At 46.4% G+C, this 16,567-nt stretch overlaps 1 protein-coding gene across 2 annotated transcripts in view; it reads right to left on the bottom strand.

The window, feature by feature from the left end:
- Positions 1 to 1,926: 1,926 nt before the first annotated feature.
- Positions 1,927 to 16,567, bottom strand: part of ABTB1 (ankyrin repeat and BTB domain containing 1) — a 28,527-nt gene continuing 13,886 nt past the window's right edge. For both annotated transcript variants that reach the window (XM_040590857.1, XM_040590858.1), the window contains 4 exons: positions 11,252 to 11,350; positions 10,468 to 10,635; positions 7,263 to 7,463; positions 1,927 to 5,474 (listed from right to left, as the gene is read on the bottom strand). In XM_040590857.1, coding sequence (XP_040446791.1) covers positions 5,268 to 5,474; positions 7,263 to 7,463; positions 10,468 to 10,635; positions 11,252 to 11,350 — 675 coding nt within the window. In that variant the 3' untranslated portion in view covers positions 1,927 to 5,267. The remainder of the gene's footprint in view (positions 5,475 to 7,262; positions 7,464 to 10,467; positions 10,636 to 11,251; positions 11,351 to 16,567) is intronic.

Genomic DNA, 16,567 nt, shown 5'->3' with positions numbered 1-16,567 from the left:
TTTCCTAACTCACCGTGCCAAAGCAGCAGCCTTGCGTTCTGCCATACCAGCAAACAGAGCAGGGAGCAAAACAGACCCACTGGCAGAGAGCTGCAGTCAGGAGGGAGCAGATCTCACTTTCCAATCCTGCTCTCCTTCCCCTCAAGCTTGCTTTGTCGGTAACAGGAGGAGGGAAAGAAAAGCTCTCACACTCATTTCTCAGAGCTTATTTTGGGAACCGAGCAGCCAGACCCTTGGGATCAGAGCTAGTTCTTTGCATGGTACTGATCCTCTTCCAAGGCTTTCTTTAGCCTCCTGAAATGTCCTCCAAACCTTGCCCAGAACACGTAGGCTTACAAAGTTAACTGACTAGGAAAAGCAAAAAGGCATGTGCATGCCTGCCTCTTCCCCAGATGCCGATCACGCAGAGCTTGAAGCCTGTAGCTTGACTTCGGCCTTAAAGGTCTGCACGTCTGTAGCTGCACCCAAATGCTGTCCCCTAACAAACAGTCTGCCTCTCTGCAACCCTGACCTTGGTTATTGCCAATAACCCACCTCCGATTCCCAACCTAAAACACCAGAAACCATTTGCAGCTCGAGAAAAGAGGTTCACTGCCCTTCTCCCTTAGCACTTCTTCAAGGCAGGCAGCAACCCCAGCGGAGCCAGCACCTTTATTCAAAACAGGCCCCAATTCTGATGAACGGGTAGCCAGCGTGGCCTCTCTTAATAAATTTATTATGTCCAATCTGTTTCAGCTTAGAAGGTAAACAACAACCTGCTGTGGCAGCACACCCACCTGCTGTCAGCAGAGAACCAAGCCTTTGCTCCTCACCGCCAGCCCTAGCTGGGTTCGTTCATCCCCATGAGCGCAGCCAGACACAATCCAGCTCCCCAGGCTGTGACGGGGCTCGCCAGGCTGCCCACAGCAAGAGAAAAACAGTGTCACCCTGAGCAGACAAGTCTGTCAATGCACACCGAGTGCAAGCTGCTACGTGGGAAGGTGCCATCTCCACAGTTTGACCGTGACTGTACCAACATGAACAGCTCGAGCCTCTTGAAGAGGCTCATCGTTTACTCCAGGCTCTCACAGCACAACGATACTCCTTGTAAGCACCATTTTTTGAGTCCCAAAAGCCCAATTAGTGCTTGAACCTTTCCAAGCCCAGTCCTTCCCTTCAACAGCATCAGTCATTCAGATGATAGTAGTATACCCCCCTGGAAAATTGCACGTTCCTAAACAGAGCCACCAGGACAAGCTTGGATCCTTGTTCCCTGAATGGCAGCCACGCTCTGAAGTCGACAGGGGCTGCACACAGGCAGCTCAGTTATTGCCACAGAAACTGTCACAGCCACCCAGACAGGGCAGAAGAGAAAGCGTCTGTGTCCTCAGAGAGGAAGGACTGCCCAGGTGCTTCAGCTGACTCAAGGTTTTGGAGAAAACACACGCTTCAGAGACTCCGTGAGTGCACGGAACAAGTCTGAACAGTTTAAGTACAGAGACTGAGAAATCTCCATCCTTGGATTTAATGGACAGTCAGTAATGACAGAGGCACAGGGTGACAAGAAGAGAGGGAGGGACAACGTACCTGTTAGGGGCTGACCAGAGTAACTTTCCCAGGTAAAAAACACCTCCCTGACACATCACCACCACACTGGCCAAGCCTGTGCCATGATGCTGCTAATGAAACAGAATAATCCCGAGAAAAAGGAGCCAATAAAAACAATCTGGTGGTTTACATCCATGTTCTGGCAGGATTGTACGAGTAGGTCACCAAGAGAGGAGAGCACTCACACTTTCCTCGCTGCTTGGAAGCCAAACAGCGTGGACCCAGCCCTTGGCCCAGGTGCAGGAAAATAAGCTGAAGGAGCCCACCACAGTCCTTCCAGAAATCAAGCCACACTGATGTCGTCTGTTGGTAACAGAGAGGCCACAGCAGGAACAGATATAGTGAAATATACTATTTTATTGCTGCACACATGCTTACACATTTCTTCTTAAATATAATGTTGCTCCGATAAATCTTACAATCTTCTTAATTCAGTAAGTGGCTAGTAGTAAACAAAAAGGACAGAGGCAACAGAACACAAGAAGGACACTGGCAACAGAAGAAAAATCAAAAGGTTTTTATTTCATGATAAAATTATTTGCAGCAAGAATAAAGGGAATTCAAATCTAAGTTTTGACCTGGCTCATCTTAATTAGAGAGCTTGCCTGTACGCTGACCATCTGCTTACGCATGCTTTTTGATAGCCCTGTTTTGCCAAAAGGGATGGGGGTGGTGAAAGGACCCGCAGTAATTGGACAATCTGACGGGCCTCACAGATGTGACCACTAAGTGCACACAGACAGACTGGCATTTGCTCGGCAGCCCACGTGGAACTGCACTACCAGGGAGGCAGATCCAAAGGCCACACTGACCTTTCCTCCCACGTGTACAAGTGCAGCCTCACTTACTCCACGCTTAACGATGCAGGAATGGAATTATTCAAAAGCAACCATATGGAAAACACTTCCCAGCACTGCTGCCCCTCCTCTGCCTTCCTCCTGCTTTGCCCGCTACCAGTGTCCATTTGCTTTAGCAGCTGAGGCATCTGCAGAGAAAAGCATTAGCACATTCCTTGGTAATCCCGTTTCTGCATCTTGTTCAGTACAAGCAGAAGGCAAAGGCCATGTTCTGTTCTCTGGTGGCTCTCCACACAAGCCTCGTGCAGGGCTGTCACAACCACTGCTGTGGAAAGCTGACTACTAAGATGTCAGATGCGGAATTTATGACGGAGGAGCAAAGGGGATGTGATAAACTAAACATTCTGCTTAAGTTGCAGTGTCATCTTCAGCCACACAGGGAGGAGAAACGCTGGGGAACTGAACCAGCTGGGTTAAGCTGCCAGTTTCTATAGCAGGCTTTCATGAGCCTGACACTCCACTGAGCAAGAAAACAGGCAGTTCTGCTTTCACCCTTCTTTCTCCAAAATATATGGAGCTTCATATTAAAACTTTCTCAATATACTTTCCCCTCCCCAAGTTTACCGAGATGCCTTTACCAGGTCAAGTTGTGCTGGGCTCTTTGGCGGTCCTGTCAAAGCCACACTGAGCTTACAGATGGACATAGAGGTACATTCCACAAATCATACAACAAATGCACAGCTCTCCTCCGTGTCACCACCCCAAACAGAAGCACAGTCTCGCTGCTCCCTGCTTCCATACAGCAACACACCCCTGCAGAGACACATCCTCTTCCCTCATCCTAATATGGCTGCAGAAAACAAACCACAGGAACTCCCTGCACTTCCTCACAAGCATTTTGAAACAGAAGAATTGAAGCAGGCCCTGCTTGACTAGCCCTGCTGCCACCATCCACTGCTCCTGAGACTTGTTTTAAAAGAGACACCAGTTAAACACAGATGACAAAAATGCACAAGCATCCAGGGTTCAGTTTGTCAATGCACTTCATTCTTGCCCCCCAGCTCTGTCTCCAGCTTCTGTTAAATGCCAACTCCATCCTGACATGTGATTTTGTCAAAGTCCAGCTTCTCTCCAGAACAGCGGCCAAACTCCAGTGCCCTCTCCTCACCGCAACCAAACCCAGCCTGCTTACTGCAACTGGTGCCCAAAGCCTGCCCACGTACCTGCAAACAGCTTCAACACACGCCTGACACAGGCAGATACTCTGAGCAGGGGCAGTGAGGCTGCAGTTCTCACATGGTGCGGGAGCATCAGTCTCTAACCAAGTGAGATCAGCACAGAAGAGAAACCCATTCTCCCACACATCCACACCCGAAGCGAGTGCCTGCCAAACGCTGGATCTCCAAACCCTTTCCTTATCCATGCGAAGCACCACAACACCCTGAAGCTGCGGGGGATCTATGCCCAGTTCCCACCTCAAACAATAAAAGCACACCCGACATGGATTAGTTCAAGCTCTTGCCTCACAAAGTGACCAAAATGACAATATGTGTTAGTAATGGCAGCCCACTGCCTGTGCAAGATTCTCTGTGCTTCACCCAACGCCTCTTCTGCCTCCCAACTCACAGCACAGCAAAGTACACCCAGCCTGTGCCTTGGAGACCCGGACTCTCACAGCATGCCATTCTGGAGGCGACCAGCTCTGGGGGCAGCCAACTGGGCAAGACAAGCTTTATTGCAGGGGTATCACCCCCTGACTAGTGCCGAGGAGAAAGAACATCATTACCCTCGTTAGGAGTCTAGGGAGACAACACGAGATAACGCGACCTACTGCAGAACACAGATTCAAAAACATTCATTAGTACAAACAGTGAATTTCCTGGAGAACAATGAAGCTAACAAGGCTCAAGGCTGAGGAAAGCCAGAAGGTTGACAAGCGGGACAGCTGCCCTGCGAGAGCCCCAAAAAGCCCCTTTTCCTTTCCAGAAAGATTTCCAATGATCCCCTCTTCCCTGACACACCAGCAAGTCACTTTTGCTCTACCACAATGGACAAAGAGAAAGGGAAAAGTGCTGTTTCCAAGAAGCTCTTTCCTTCCCGTTAGGAAGAAAAGGGTGCCATCTCTTTTTTTGTGCATTGAAAGCTACTGCTTTCTAAGAATGGAAGGACTCTGGTCTCTATTGTATTCCCAAAGCTGTTTGTTCAGAAAACAAAGCTTTTAAATTATGAGCACTTCAAAGCAATGAAAAGCTAGGGAAGACCTGGAAATCACTTTGTTTTTTTTCATCTAAGAACTAGAATAGCAGGTGAAGACAGTGCCTTCCACATAGCCTAGTACTCCTGTGTCCCTGTTAGGGAAGCACTGCCCACCTTTGCCAATCTTATAATGCTGACAGTGAAAGAAAAGACACCTCCCTTCCAATACACTTATTTGGAGAGTTTAACCCAGTTTTCTTCCTCTACTGGTGGCAATTCAATGGGCATCCCAGCATGAACCACTTTCAGAAACATGCTGTTGGGCAACAGAATAGGATGGATCCTAATACCAGGCAGTAGCAAGTCCCCCAGAAGAGCTCCCTTACCACCCCCCAACAGCGCGCAGTCTCCTGTCTGCACCGTGTTACACAAAGGAGCAGCTACTGATCTGGGCTGAGCTTTGGGAGCTACTTCTGAAAGGAGAAACTAAAACCAAAATAAAATCAAACACAAACCAGACATGCAAATGTCCAGACATAAATAAATTAAAAAGAAACCATGCCTGAGAGTGGATGGGAAGGACAAAAGAGGGGAAGAGAGACATTCAGAGACTCAGATGTTCTTGCACTCCAAGCCAACCCAGCAGGGTCTACGCAGGCTGCATATGACAGGCAGGGTTTGCACACATCAGCACTCAAGCCCTATACTGGCCAGGAGGTTTTCCAGAGCTTCAAGTTTCTGGTTGGCTTCCTCGATGGCACTGTAAGTCTGCACGTTGCTGGTGATGTGGAAGCGGATGTCATCAACCAGAGGAATGGAGTCAGTCTCCTGCCGTTCCTCCACAGCCTCCGCATTCTCCTTCACAGCAGCCACAAACTCCTCCAACTCCACCAGCTGGATGGGGTGGACAAGAGAACCATTAGGAAGACAAGATGACAGGTAAAGGGATGTAAAGGGTTGGGGTAATGGGCTCAGCCACTGTTGAGGCACTCCACAGCAGAAAAGGGAATGCTAAGGGTACATGGAGACCCGAATCTTCCTATGTCTCCTACAGATACTGCTTGGAGATGCATCCTGCCATTCATCCTAAGGAGGCAGCAATACCTCAGCAATAAATGGTCCCAACTGCTAAGCAATCTGCACCTCACTAACTAAGCATCCACAGTTCTGGTATTGGAGCACACAAATATACACAGCGCTCCCTACAGAAAGGCTCCCCAGCAGGAACCAGGAGATACTGCCAGACACTTTTGGGAAACATCTTGCAACAGGCAAGACAGCAGGTGCTTGTTCCCAGTTCAGAACCAGATGACTCTATCCCCACCACGGTGCTCAGCCCCACCACCAACAGCTGACCAGCAGATCACAGCAAGGCACCTGCTCTGTTCTGCACCCAACCTGACAGAATCAGGTCACCCATGAATAATTTTGCATCAAGTTCCCCAGGAACATGTGGTGTGCTGAAGGGTGAGAGGCAGCTTCTGTCTGTCTATGCTACTAAACTGTGCCTGGGCGTTACGGGTTGCTGAGCCCTGCCAAAATCTCTCCCTGTTGCCATCATCAGTGCATGTCCACAAGATGCTGGCAGCTGCTGATGTTTGAACAGCTGGGGTGGCTCCATTTGTGCCAACACCCTTAGGAAGGCACACTGCCAATGCTAGGTCCGAGGACTCCCACTCAGGCTAGAGAAAGGGAACGCAAGGGGAACACACAAGCAAAGCCCCACCTTGCCCAATTACTACTTGGGATATTCAGCAACTTTCCAAATGCCCTTCTCAGAAGCTAGAATCCAGGTGCATGCTGATATGTCTATCATCCCCAAACTATAAACTGAACAAAGTAACAGCCCCAGAATCACTTCCTTTGCTGTTTTCACACACTCAAAAGAATTTCACACTTTTCAAGCTGCAGGTGAAAACATTACATTCCCATGTGAACTATACAAGCCATTTATAAAGATCTATCTCAAGATAAAAACACCCCATAGGTTCCAGTTTATCCTCCCGTATGACAGCTTGCTCCATGAGTCCTGAAGCTTCAAGCTATAATCACTCAGGATAATACTTAAATGGAGCCCCATAAAGCAAATGCCAGTGTTAGATTCATTACTTCTGGCTGTTCAACAGCTGAATTTCCTCTGGGGAACCCCCTACTGTTAGATTTGTCATGCTGGAGGAGAGTAGAGATTACATTGATTTCTCCTTTCTATAGCACTATGCCAGAAAGAGCTCCCCCCAGCAAACACCAGAAAACATTTCCTACGCAGAGCTCCCCTGCACACCCATTGGGTTCTCCAGGCTGCAGCTGGTGTGTTCAGGTAACACCATCGTTGCTCCGGGCACAATGGCTGAAAGCTCAGCGCAAGTCACATGCCCATGGCACTTGCAGAACTTTTTGGGCAGCTTTTTCACCCCACAGTCCACAGGGATGTGCTAGGCAGCCACCGGCATCTGGATTACTGCAGTGGCATCAGGTACTGCCACACTCCTCAGCCTCTGCTCTAACTCACCATGTGATTTGTTACTTAACCGCTGCTCATTTTCAGGAAGCGCATTAAACCAGAGTGGGCAGCCATGTGTTACAGACTGAAGTATAACCATTAAACCTGTTGTATCTATGACTCACTGTGCAGTTACAGTCACAGGCGCATGTGGTAAGCGCGGTGGGGAGTGTTTCTGCTACCTTCTCGATGATCTTTGCCATGTACTCTGTGCACTGGTCCTCCAGTCGGGTCAGCTGAAACAGCTTTGCGATCCTCCAGATGCTGACAATGTTATCTTCATCCAGGATCTGAGCCAAGGTCCGGCCACAAAGACGCTTGAGCCCAGGGAGCAGGTACATATCTGCCACACACAGCACGTCATACGCGTTTTCCGGGGACAGCTGGCAACGGAAAGAGGAGAATTACTGTCCAGTCCTACCCACTTCACTTGTCTTAGGCAAACTTACGCCTTCTCTTGTGTTTTAGCAGAGATTCCCTAAAGTGTTGTTTGGCCCGTTACCGGACAAGTGTTAACAGCACTATGGAGAGACAGGAGCTCAATCTTTCAGGGCTAAATCTTCCCCTCAGTTACCACAGATGAGTCTAAAATGCTGCAGAGGCAGCTTGCTCAGCACAAAGCAAGAAGTTTACCATGCTACAGCTAACCCCGCTAGTAAGCACAAAGCAATGGGGAAACGCTGAAGTGCAACTGAAGGCTGGCTGCTAAGGAATGATCAGCGGGGTGGTGGAAGGAGGTAGCTTTTACAAGAGGTAATGAAAGCCCTTCGAAGAGACAAATGGAACAGGCTGGCAGAACGCAGCACCTTGTCCCCACTAGGATTTTCCTCCCATTTTGTACTGCTGGACATTTTGGGAAAAATATGCAAAATTCTCTGAAGCTCCTTCCTCAAACTGGCTCTGCTAACTCAGCCAGCACAACCTCCCCGTACAGGGATACAACAAAGGACAGAAAATTCCACGCCAAATAAAACTGTAGGTGAGGCCCAACTAAGTGGGGAATAGACCCCACACATCAAATACTACTGGAGCTCTAACAGGCATTCAAACTAAACTGAATTCACGCTCCAGATGCTCAAGCTCACACTGTTGTGAACGGCCTTTAACATTTTCAGGCTCTTGAGCTAGAGAACCACCCTCCCATTTCGCTCTTGGGTACTTTGTCCCTTGCAAGTGATCTGAGGATGAAAAAATGCTGTAGATAATGTTGGAGACACCACCTCCAGCTTCACTCAAGTCTCTCCCCCCTGGCTGGGCAAAACCTATTTTAGTCAGCCATCTGCGTCACTAACCTGGAACTAGAGCCTCTCGCTGCACAATTCTGTTCCTGCTAATGTGAATTGCAAAGAGCACAGTTACCCACATCCGTTTGAACGGTGAATATGCAGGATGCAGCATACTCTGGCTGTGGAGGAGGCGAGATCACCTACATTTAGAGACCAAGCCATACTAGACCGAGGAATGGTAACTGGTGTGGCGTGGTCCACTGCCCTCGTAACTGGTCAGCACCAAAAGCACAGCTGTCCACATCTACACATGTGGTTGCTCACCCTGACAACTGCAAGAGGCTGATTATTTCTTCCCCTACAGCTGTCCCCACCAGTGTTTGGAGAGGCTGCTCACAGCAAATGTCCCAGTTGTATAACACCCTGCAACAGCTGTGCAGAAGGATACAAGTTGTATTAGGGGCACACCATGAGTGCTGTAGTGCCATACTGGTGTAACAGAGCTCTTGGGGTTATTAATCAAGTGCTGCTTTGTCCTTTCATAAGCTCTAGGGACCTCACAAGTTGGAGGCGTTCGAGTCAGCAGTATTGGTGGCAGCAGCTCCCAACTGCTTGATCAAGGACAAATCCGGCAAACATTCCTCCAAAAGCTCCCATTGTGCCCACACAAGTATTCCGATCAGAAACTTCTCTCTCTGCCTGGAATCCTTTGTCCTCTGCACACACTCTAACCTCCAACTGCAAGTAGTCACTACTGTATGGACAGACACATAAATCCTTTGGAAAAAGAAACACTGAATTGGAAGTGCTGACACTTGGCTGGAGAAATCCAGGGCAGGAAAAACAGTCTACATTTAAGTGTGGAGCACGAGTTACATTCCTGCTCTCCTGACCGTTTTTCCTGATAGGTGAACTCTCTGCAGAAGCTCATATGCTGGCTGCTCAGTTTGAAATGCAACCTACGTACCATTCTACACAGAAAAGATACGAAAAAAGAGCCTTTTGGCTCCTACACATTGTTGTTGTTGTTGTCCTGCTCCAAGTCCAGACAGGGCAGCTGAGACACCCCTTGGAAAGGGACGGCTGCTTGGGAAACACTTCCCGTGAGCCATCACAAGGAGGGCAGGCAGAATGGAAAGGTGCAAGGGAACGGGGTCATGCTGCAGTGCGGTTACAAGGTCAGGAGGATCTTCACAACCCCAACATGCTTCTTCCCCTCTCCACCTGCCCTTTCAACGCATGGCTGAGGAAAGAAGTGCAGACAAGTGAAGCATCTGCCCTCTGGCATACCAATGGCATTTCTGCCCTTGCTGCCTGATAAATACATCTCTCCCGACCGCACATTCCCCGCTGCTACCCGGAGGTGAACAGATCAGCAGAAACAAGGTCACAGCTGCCTGCATTCTCTGTATGTGGCACCTAACCCAGAGCACAAATACTGCTTGGGAGAAGTGACAGTGGCAGGTGCAGCAGCATCTCTGATCAGTGCCCTAATGCCAGAATGTGTTCTGGCATCTTGTAGCTAGACCTGCTGAAAGCATTTGCCACAAAACCGAAGCAGGAAGCTGCTTAAAGGCTGAGATTTGCTGCACCGTCCATTAGGCTGAAAACTAGGTGTGTTAGGGCCATTTTGTTACTGCTTGCAATACTGAGCACAGCAAGGTGTTGGTTCCCCAGTGGAATCTTTGCCCACCCCAGCAATAAATAAACAGTGGAAATAATGACTTGCTGCAAATGGAAAAGTAGGCTATGATGCCAAGAGAAAATAAGCAGAATCTCTCAACCTTTCCACATCTCCAAATGTGTTCAATCTGCCATCTACTGGCAGCTGCTCACCTTATCCTTCCACAGAGCCCAAGAGGGAAATCTGCAAAATCCTGCATTTAACACACTAACATACAATATGCAACCTAATTTCCAAATTTTTATTACAGGGTGAAAGCCTAAGGATTTGCTTCCCAAATTTCATGCACGTAAACTAGATTCATGCCTGGCTAACAACATGTCCCAGGTATGTGGGCTCCTGAGAAGCGAGGTAGCAGAGTAGGGCAGTGGGATTTAAGAAACCACATGCACAATTTCAGACGCTATGGGAAAACACTGCTGTGAACACCTCCAGAATTAAGCATCCCAGGAGGAAAGGCTCCATGGCTGGCCTCACCTCTGTATCGTCACTGTAGATGTAGTAGAGCACCCGAATGAAGATGTCTTCTGAGATGTTATGGAGAGTCACCACAGGGATGCTGGGCTGTGTCTGCAGCTCCTCACTCTCACTGAAATGGTCTTCAAGAAGGGCTTTGAAATAATCACTGCGACCACAGAAAAATGCCTGGAGAGGGAAGAAAGACCAAAACATTAGCGTCTTTCTCACTGCACCGAACCAAACAGCACTACCAGCCAGCCATCAGAGCAGCTCAAAGGTATTTTGTAAGTTCAGACTCTGTAACTCTGACTCTCCCTATATTTTGAAGCTGCATCTCCAACATTTTTCCATACCTTATTCCTATCCATGCCTACCCTCAGAACAAAAAAAAAAAAAAACACCAATCTGTAAACTTAAGAGATTCAAAAGTAGCATGGCATTAGGGCAGGAGTTTGAATTGAAGGTTGGATCTCAAAATCCGTTCTTACTGCTGTTTCCTTGCAGATCGAATTCCCTTCTCTGGACACTGAACTCACAAGCCAGCAGCAGGAGATTTTGTAGCTGTGAATGCTGTAGCTGAATCCATAAATATATCCCCTCACCTCTGCAAGAAAGGCAGAGTTTTCTGTTTTGTTAAACGCTTTAAATATAGTTTCCAGCTGCCACAGGACTTTTGATGTCCCAGCTGATGAAGCAATGCTGCTTCTGCAGTGTATCCAGCACCGGATGAGTAGGGGAAGACACGTAGACTAGACCCATGGCAAGAAGGGAGAAGAATGAAGTATATAGCACAATCACATACCTTATGACACAAAAAGTTGTAATCTGCCACTCGGAAACACACATCAGGACAACTGTTAAAGTTGTCAGTGCTGTCAAATGGCAACTCCCCAAAACCAACCTAGGAAAAGAAAACAGAAAACCCCACCTTTAAGATTCATGCTTTAATCATGCCTAGTGTCCCAAGTTTGGACTTCTTGGTCTTCCCAGAAGCAATCACCCATCAATTCCCTCAGCACAGTGCAGAGCACCAAAAGATCATCTGAGCACAGAATTCAGCGTGAAGAAATCTTTGCACTCCTGATAGAGGTATTCCTGGTTCAAGTTACAGCTGCCTCCCTTATCCATGAAAACTCCCTGACCCTCCATACACCTCTAGAAAGCATTTCCGTGCCACCTAACAAGGCAGATAACCAAGAGGAGGCAAAGATTACTTCATGTACGGGGTATCATAAGCATACTAGAGCTTAGGACTAGCCCTTTACTGTGTAGATGTACAGGTGACATATAGATTACATAGATGTACACACCAGTTTGAAACGGTTTGGCTACAAGTACCACATCACTTCAATAATCCAACGTTTCTAAAGCACGTTTTAGATTTCTAATTTGAATTGCAGCCAAAGATAGTGTTGTTGCAGTATTAATACTCTAGCGAATTATTTTAACACCAACACACCTCCTCCCAGTCCTTCGTGCCAACAAAGACAGCGCACACACACACACAAAAAAATCTGTTGGTGTTATGTTATTTTAAAGTGACACTTCCAAATATTTTCACTTTCACCTTGTCCGATATACAGGGCAACTAAACTGGGGAAAAAAAAAAAGTTTACATTCACAGCCATGTAACCAAGACAATCTCTGAAAACAAGTTTCCCTTGCTTCTTGCTTTCCAAACATATGGCCCCGAGCTGCCTGGGCCAACGGGTTTATTACTGCTGTCTCTCACCCAGGAAAGTTACATCCCAGGTTTGCACCTGGGAAACCCCTGGGCTGGCTGTGATGATCAGTCTCCCAGTCGCAGACCACCTAAGCACCATTTCCAACTCACCTGCCTCTATCCTAACAGAAAGCAACCGACTTTCAGCTTTACTGAGCTAGATGACTCCTCCTTCCCAAACGAAACAAAGACACAGCCCGATGCATACACACTGGGTTGGTGCTCTCAGCCAAGCTCAATTCACATGCAGCGAGGTTTCTCTCACAAGACAGGTTCTAGGATGTGGCAAGGCACCAAGCTGGCAAAAGCTTATACCACCACTGAACATGGCAGTTTGGACCCATTTGCCAAGCTCTTTCCCTGTCCACAGCAACATCTGGCCGTTTCTGATCCCTAACCACAGGAGAGTAAGCCCAGTGACATTCAAATCGTACACATGCTGTCGCAGTAATGCTGCCTCCCCATAGCACCTCTCTCCAGTGAGCCTTTCCCTATCGGCAAACTCCTTGATGCAGAAGGGATGCAGCAATTCAAGGGACACTGCCCAATTGATCTATTACCTGCTTTTCATAGAGTGTAATACAAAAGGCACCTCCAGCATGGAAGATGAGATCAAATCATCCCATTTGTAGATTCCCCAGGCTGCTGTTTCGCTCTTATCTGTGTCTCATGTTTCAAGGCACTGAACAAACCTCAGTCTGGGGATCTGCATCCCACTCTCTGGTGCATCACATTACAAACACCAGTATCAGGCTAGCCAACTGCCTGCTCTGTTTGCCTTGCTGCTATCTCCATGCCATGGGCCTCTACTAGTAATTCTGACATCACTTTCAAGGCTACAACTTTGCAGGCATGTTACAGGTAAAAAAACCCACCACCTAGAAACAGGCTTTGATAAGACACCACTCCTTGCAGCACAAGAATTTTAACTGAGACAAACTCCACATCTCCTACATACATCCCTTCTTTGCTCCCCTTTCATTGTCCAAATGTAAATCTTTAAAAGGAATCCATCCCTCTGGAATGGACATGGGAATTTTATTTCTCTCAGAGTTTGTCTCCTGAATTACAACCTCCTCCAGGCTCAGTTTCCTGCTCCTAGCCTTGTCTGGTCCCTGCTCTGATGCTCAGTTTTACAAGGTCATTTCCATTTCCTACTACAAAAGCAGGTTCACATCTTTGTCTCTCCTATTCAGTGTGAAGTAGCTTTGCAGATTTTTCCATTTTACTCCCCTTTCAAGTCTCTACTACTTCTACTCTCCTCTCTTGTCATGCCTGAGGAATTTAATCTCCCTTTCAGGGTCTCCCTGAAGAAAACTGGCTCATTCCTCCCACCCCCCTCCCCATTCAGGCAACCTCCTTAGCATGCTTCTGTCCAGGCAAAGCAGTTACCAAAGTATGTTCCCCAGGAAGCACAACACAGTCCAGCCTGTGAGGTGCAAACATTCACAGTAACTCATTCACCATACAGAAATATTCTCAACACTTCTACAGCGTGAGACTGCTTGAACGTTGACAGGATCTTCCAACCATCACGTGTGGAGGACCACGTCTTTGCCGCCTGGATTTGCTATTAGCACTTAAATAGACATGCTGCTGGAGGCAAAAACATACTAAACAAATCAGTAGCAGCAATTTGTACCTCAGCCAGATTATCTCAGCAAGAAAACTGTAAATAAATTATAGCACAAAATACAGGGGTTAGCGATGCAAGACAAGATTACCAGCCCATAACCAGATATAAGTGGATTGGACAAAAAAAAAAAAAAATAATTGGAAGCATGTTGTAAATAGTTTGGTTAATCTGCCTCTGCCAAATGGGCACAGCAAAGGACAGCAGTAACTGTCACGGACAACCACGCTACACAGGTGCAGAGACAGACAAGATGGAACCCATCTACTTGTTTCCAACTTCTTTCTATGCATTACAAGATTCAGCTTTATCCCAGAAGTGACAAATGGTCACATTTCTTTGCAGCCACACCAAGTGTCAATACAGATGGAGAGAACGGTTATTTATTTCATGGCAAACTGATCCTTTTAAGTCTGATTTCATCCTGGTTTGGAAAATAAGGTTTTGGTTAAAAGATAATGAAAAACCAGCTACAAGGAAATGATGTACCTACAGTCTCACACACTGGAAGCCCTGGCATGTCTACCTCAACAACATCACCTGGCAGACACGAGATGAAGAGCTAGGCAGAGAGACAGTGGAAAGCCACATGTTTTTTGACAGTTGCTTGGCTTCTGATGGTATTTTACTTCAATCCGTCACACTAAATTTCATTGCGACAAACCAAAACAGCAGCTGTTGCAGTCAGAAAAATTCTGGGCATTACTAGTTTAAAACAAAATAGAAACAATACTTTCAAAAACAAACACTGAATGAGAAAAGGTTTTCAAGTATAAGCAGGAATAAGGAACAAGATACTGAGATCATAAACATGTTTAAGAGTTTAAGGAATAGACAGTTCTCACTCTAAAAACTAATAATGAACTGTGATTGGATATCAATTATTATTGTTTTAGCCATATAACACACTACTGAACTATGAAATTGGGATGCACAGAGTTTTCAGCAGCATTCAAGTATCAAAGACATAACATGAAAATTATTTGTCTATAGTGAAACAAAGCTGTATATAATACACAGCAGCTCAGAATGTCTCTTGCCAAATTTTGGAAATGCTGGCTTTTATCCAGAAGCCAAATACCTATTTTACTCTGCATAGGCTGGGAAAAGCATGTTTCTCCTGAGAACACAGATGTTTGTACGTGACTATTCAGTTGTCCCTGCTATTTCAGGTTACATACTTTGTATCCTATTCCTCGTATGGCATCAAACCCTGCAAGAAGGAGGATGTGCAGTTCCTCTGTCCCACAGCAAAGATGCCGAAGTCACAGAATTTAACAATTTGCAAACATTAGGATGAGATATAACTGGCAATAGGGTGAAGAGCTTTTTTTCATATATTCATTTTAAGTTAACAAAGAAAAAGACCTAGAGATCAAAAAACAGGAGTCTGAGAATTTATTAGGCTTAAACAAAGCACCCAAATTTGTACATGGCATACAAATTCTTTAGTGAACAGGCACGGGCCGATGCCCTCTTTACTTTTACAGTCATAATAAGTCTAATGCTGCTGTAACTGCCTTTATTCTGATCTATGAACACAGCAAGAAAGAGGCATTCACAGTGCTGTCAGATAATTACACTATTCCAAGTTTCTTACTTTCCTTCTAGCCCCTATTCTGCATGAAAGAATTAAAAGGAGAGTGTTTCTAACCCTAGAGAAGAAAAACCTAACCCAAAAGGAGCATGCCATCAAGGTCTAGGGACAAGCAATCAAATAGAAAGCATTCTTCTTATTTGAGAAGTGACTTAGGAATTTTTGTAAATCTCACTGTTTTGGGGCCCACGACCTTCTTTATAGTTCTTGCAGAGGTAAGTTTGAGGCTTACTTATAGCATCACCTCCCTTTAAATCCTACAAACCTACAGAAAAGCATACTGAAAGGCACAAATAAACGCACAGTTAATTGGGGGAAGCAGGTTATGTAGGAAAGATTTCTGCATTGGTAGATGGAAACTTGATGGAGAGAAACTCTCTCTGTAAAGTGTTCAGTACTCAGAGAAGTATGTCTGCCAAAAGTCAGCAGAAAACATGCTGGCTTATTACAGGTAAGAAACCTTATCCATGCGCAGACACACACACAAGCTCTTTGCACCAGGCAGGTCTATTTGGCAGGGGACAAAAAGAAAGAAGGCAATAAACTTTGCTACATCGCTCAGCCATACAACCTCTGGGCACAGCAGCCACCTGAAATGAGTTCACGTTATTAAATTCAGTGGTTGGTCTGAGCGAGAGGAAAAAAAAGGACAGACATAAAAGCAAAGTGAATCTACTGATACTACAGAAAACAACAGACGCAGGGAGAATGAAGACCACTAATATTTATCCTGTTCTCCTGCAACTGGGAGCAAAGATCTCCATATATGAGCCTAACTAATAATACTGATGGTATTTTAACATAGCTATCATCAACCTGTGGTCTGTGGGCTATTTCTAAGGGTTAACAAGACGTAGTTATGAAAAGCAAATCTATTGTCAGTCAAGTTACATTCACTTCAGAGGGGCTTGCATTTCTGCTGGAAATATTTTCAGAGTTTGAAAGCACCTCTCCACTGCAGGGTGTCAGCTCCTAGTAAGCAAGCCCAGCAAGCCACCTTCCATCTATGTGTCTCTTTGGGTAACAACGCCTGCTGATAAAACAGTTCTGATACTCAAGAAGGATGGCAGAGAGGAGGAAAAAGAGCTGGGGACCACCTCTTGTCCCATTGTAGTCAATGGGGAAATCCCCACCAACCACATGGCAAGGGTTTTGTTTACCAAGA

Source organism: Falco naumanni, chromosome 4 (genome assembly GCF_017639655.2).
Source record: "Falco naumanni isolate bFalNau1 chromosome 4, bFalNau1.pat, whole genome shotgun sequence".
Taxonomy (NCBI): domain Eukaryota; kingdom Metazoa; phylum Chordata; class Aves; order Falconiformes; family Falconidae; genus Falco; species Falco naumanni.
Note: the sequence above shows the minus strand (reverse complement) of the source record. Positions and strands in the feature narration are given on the sequence as shown.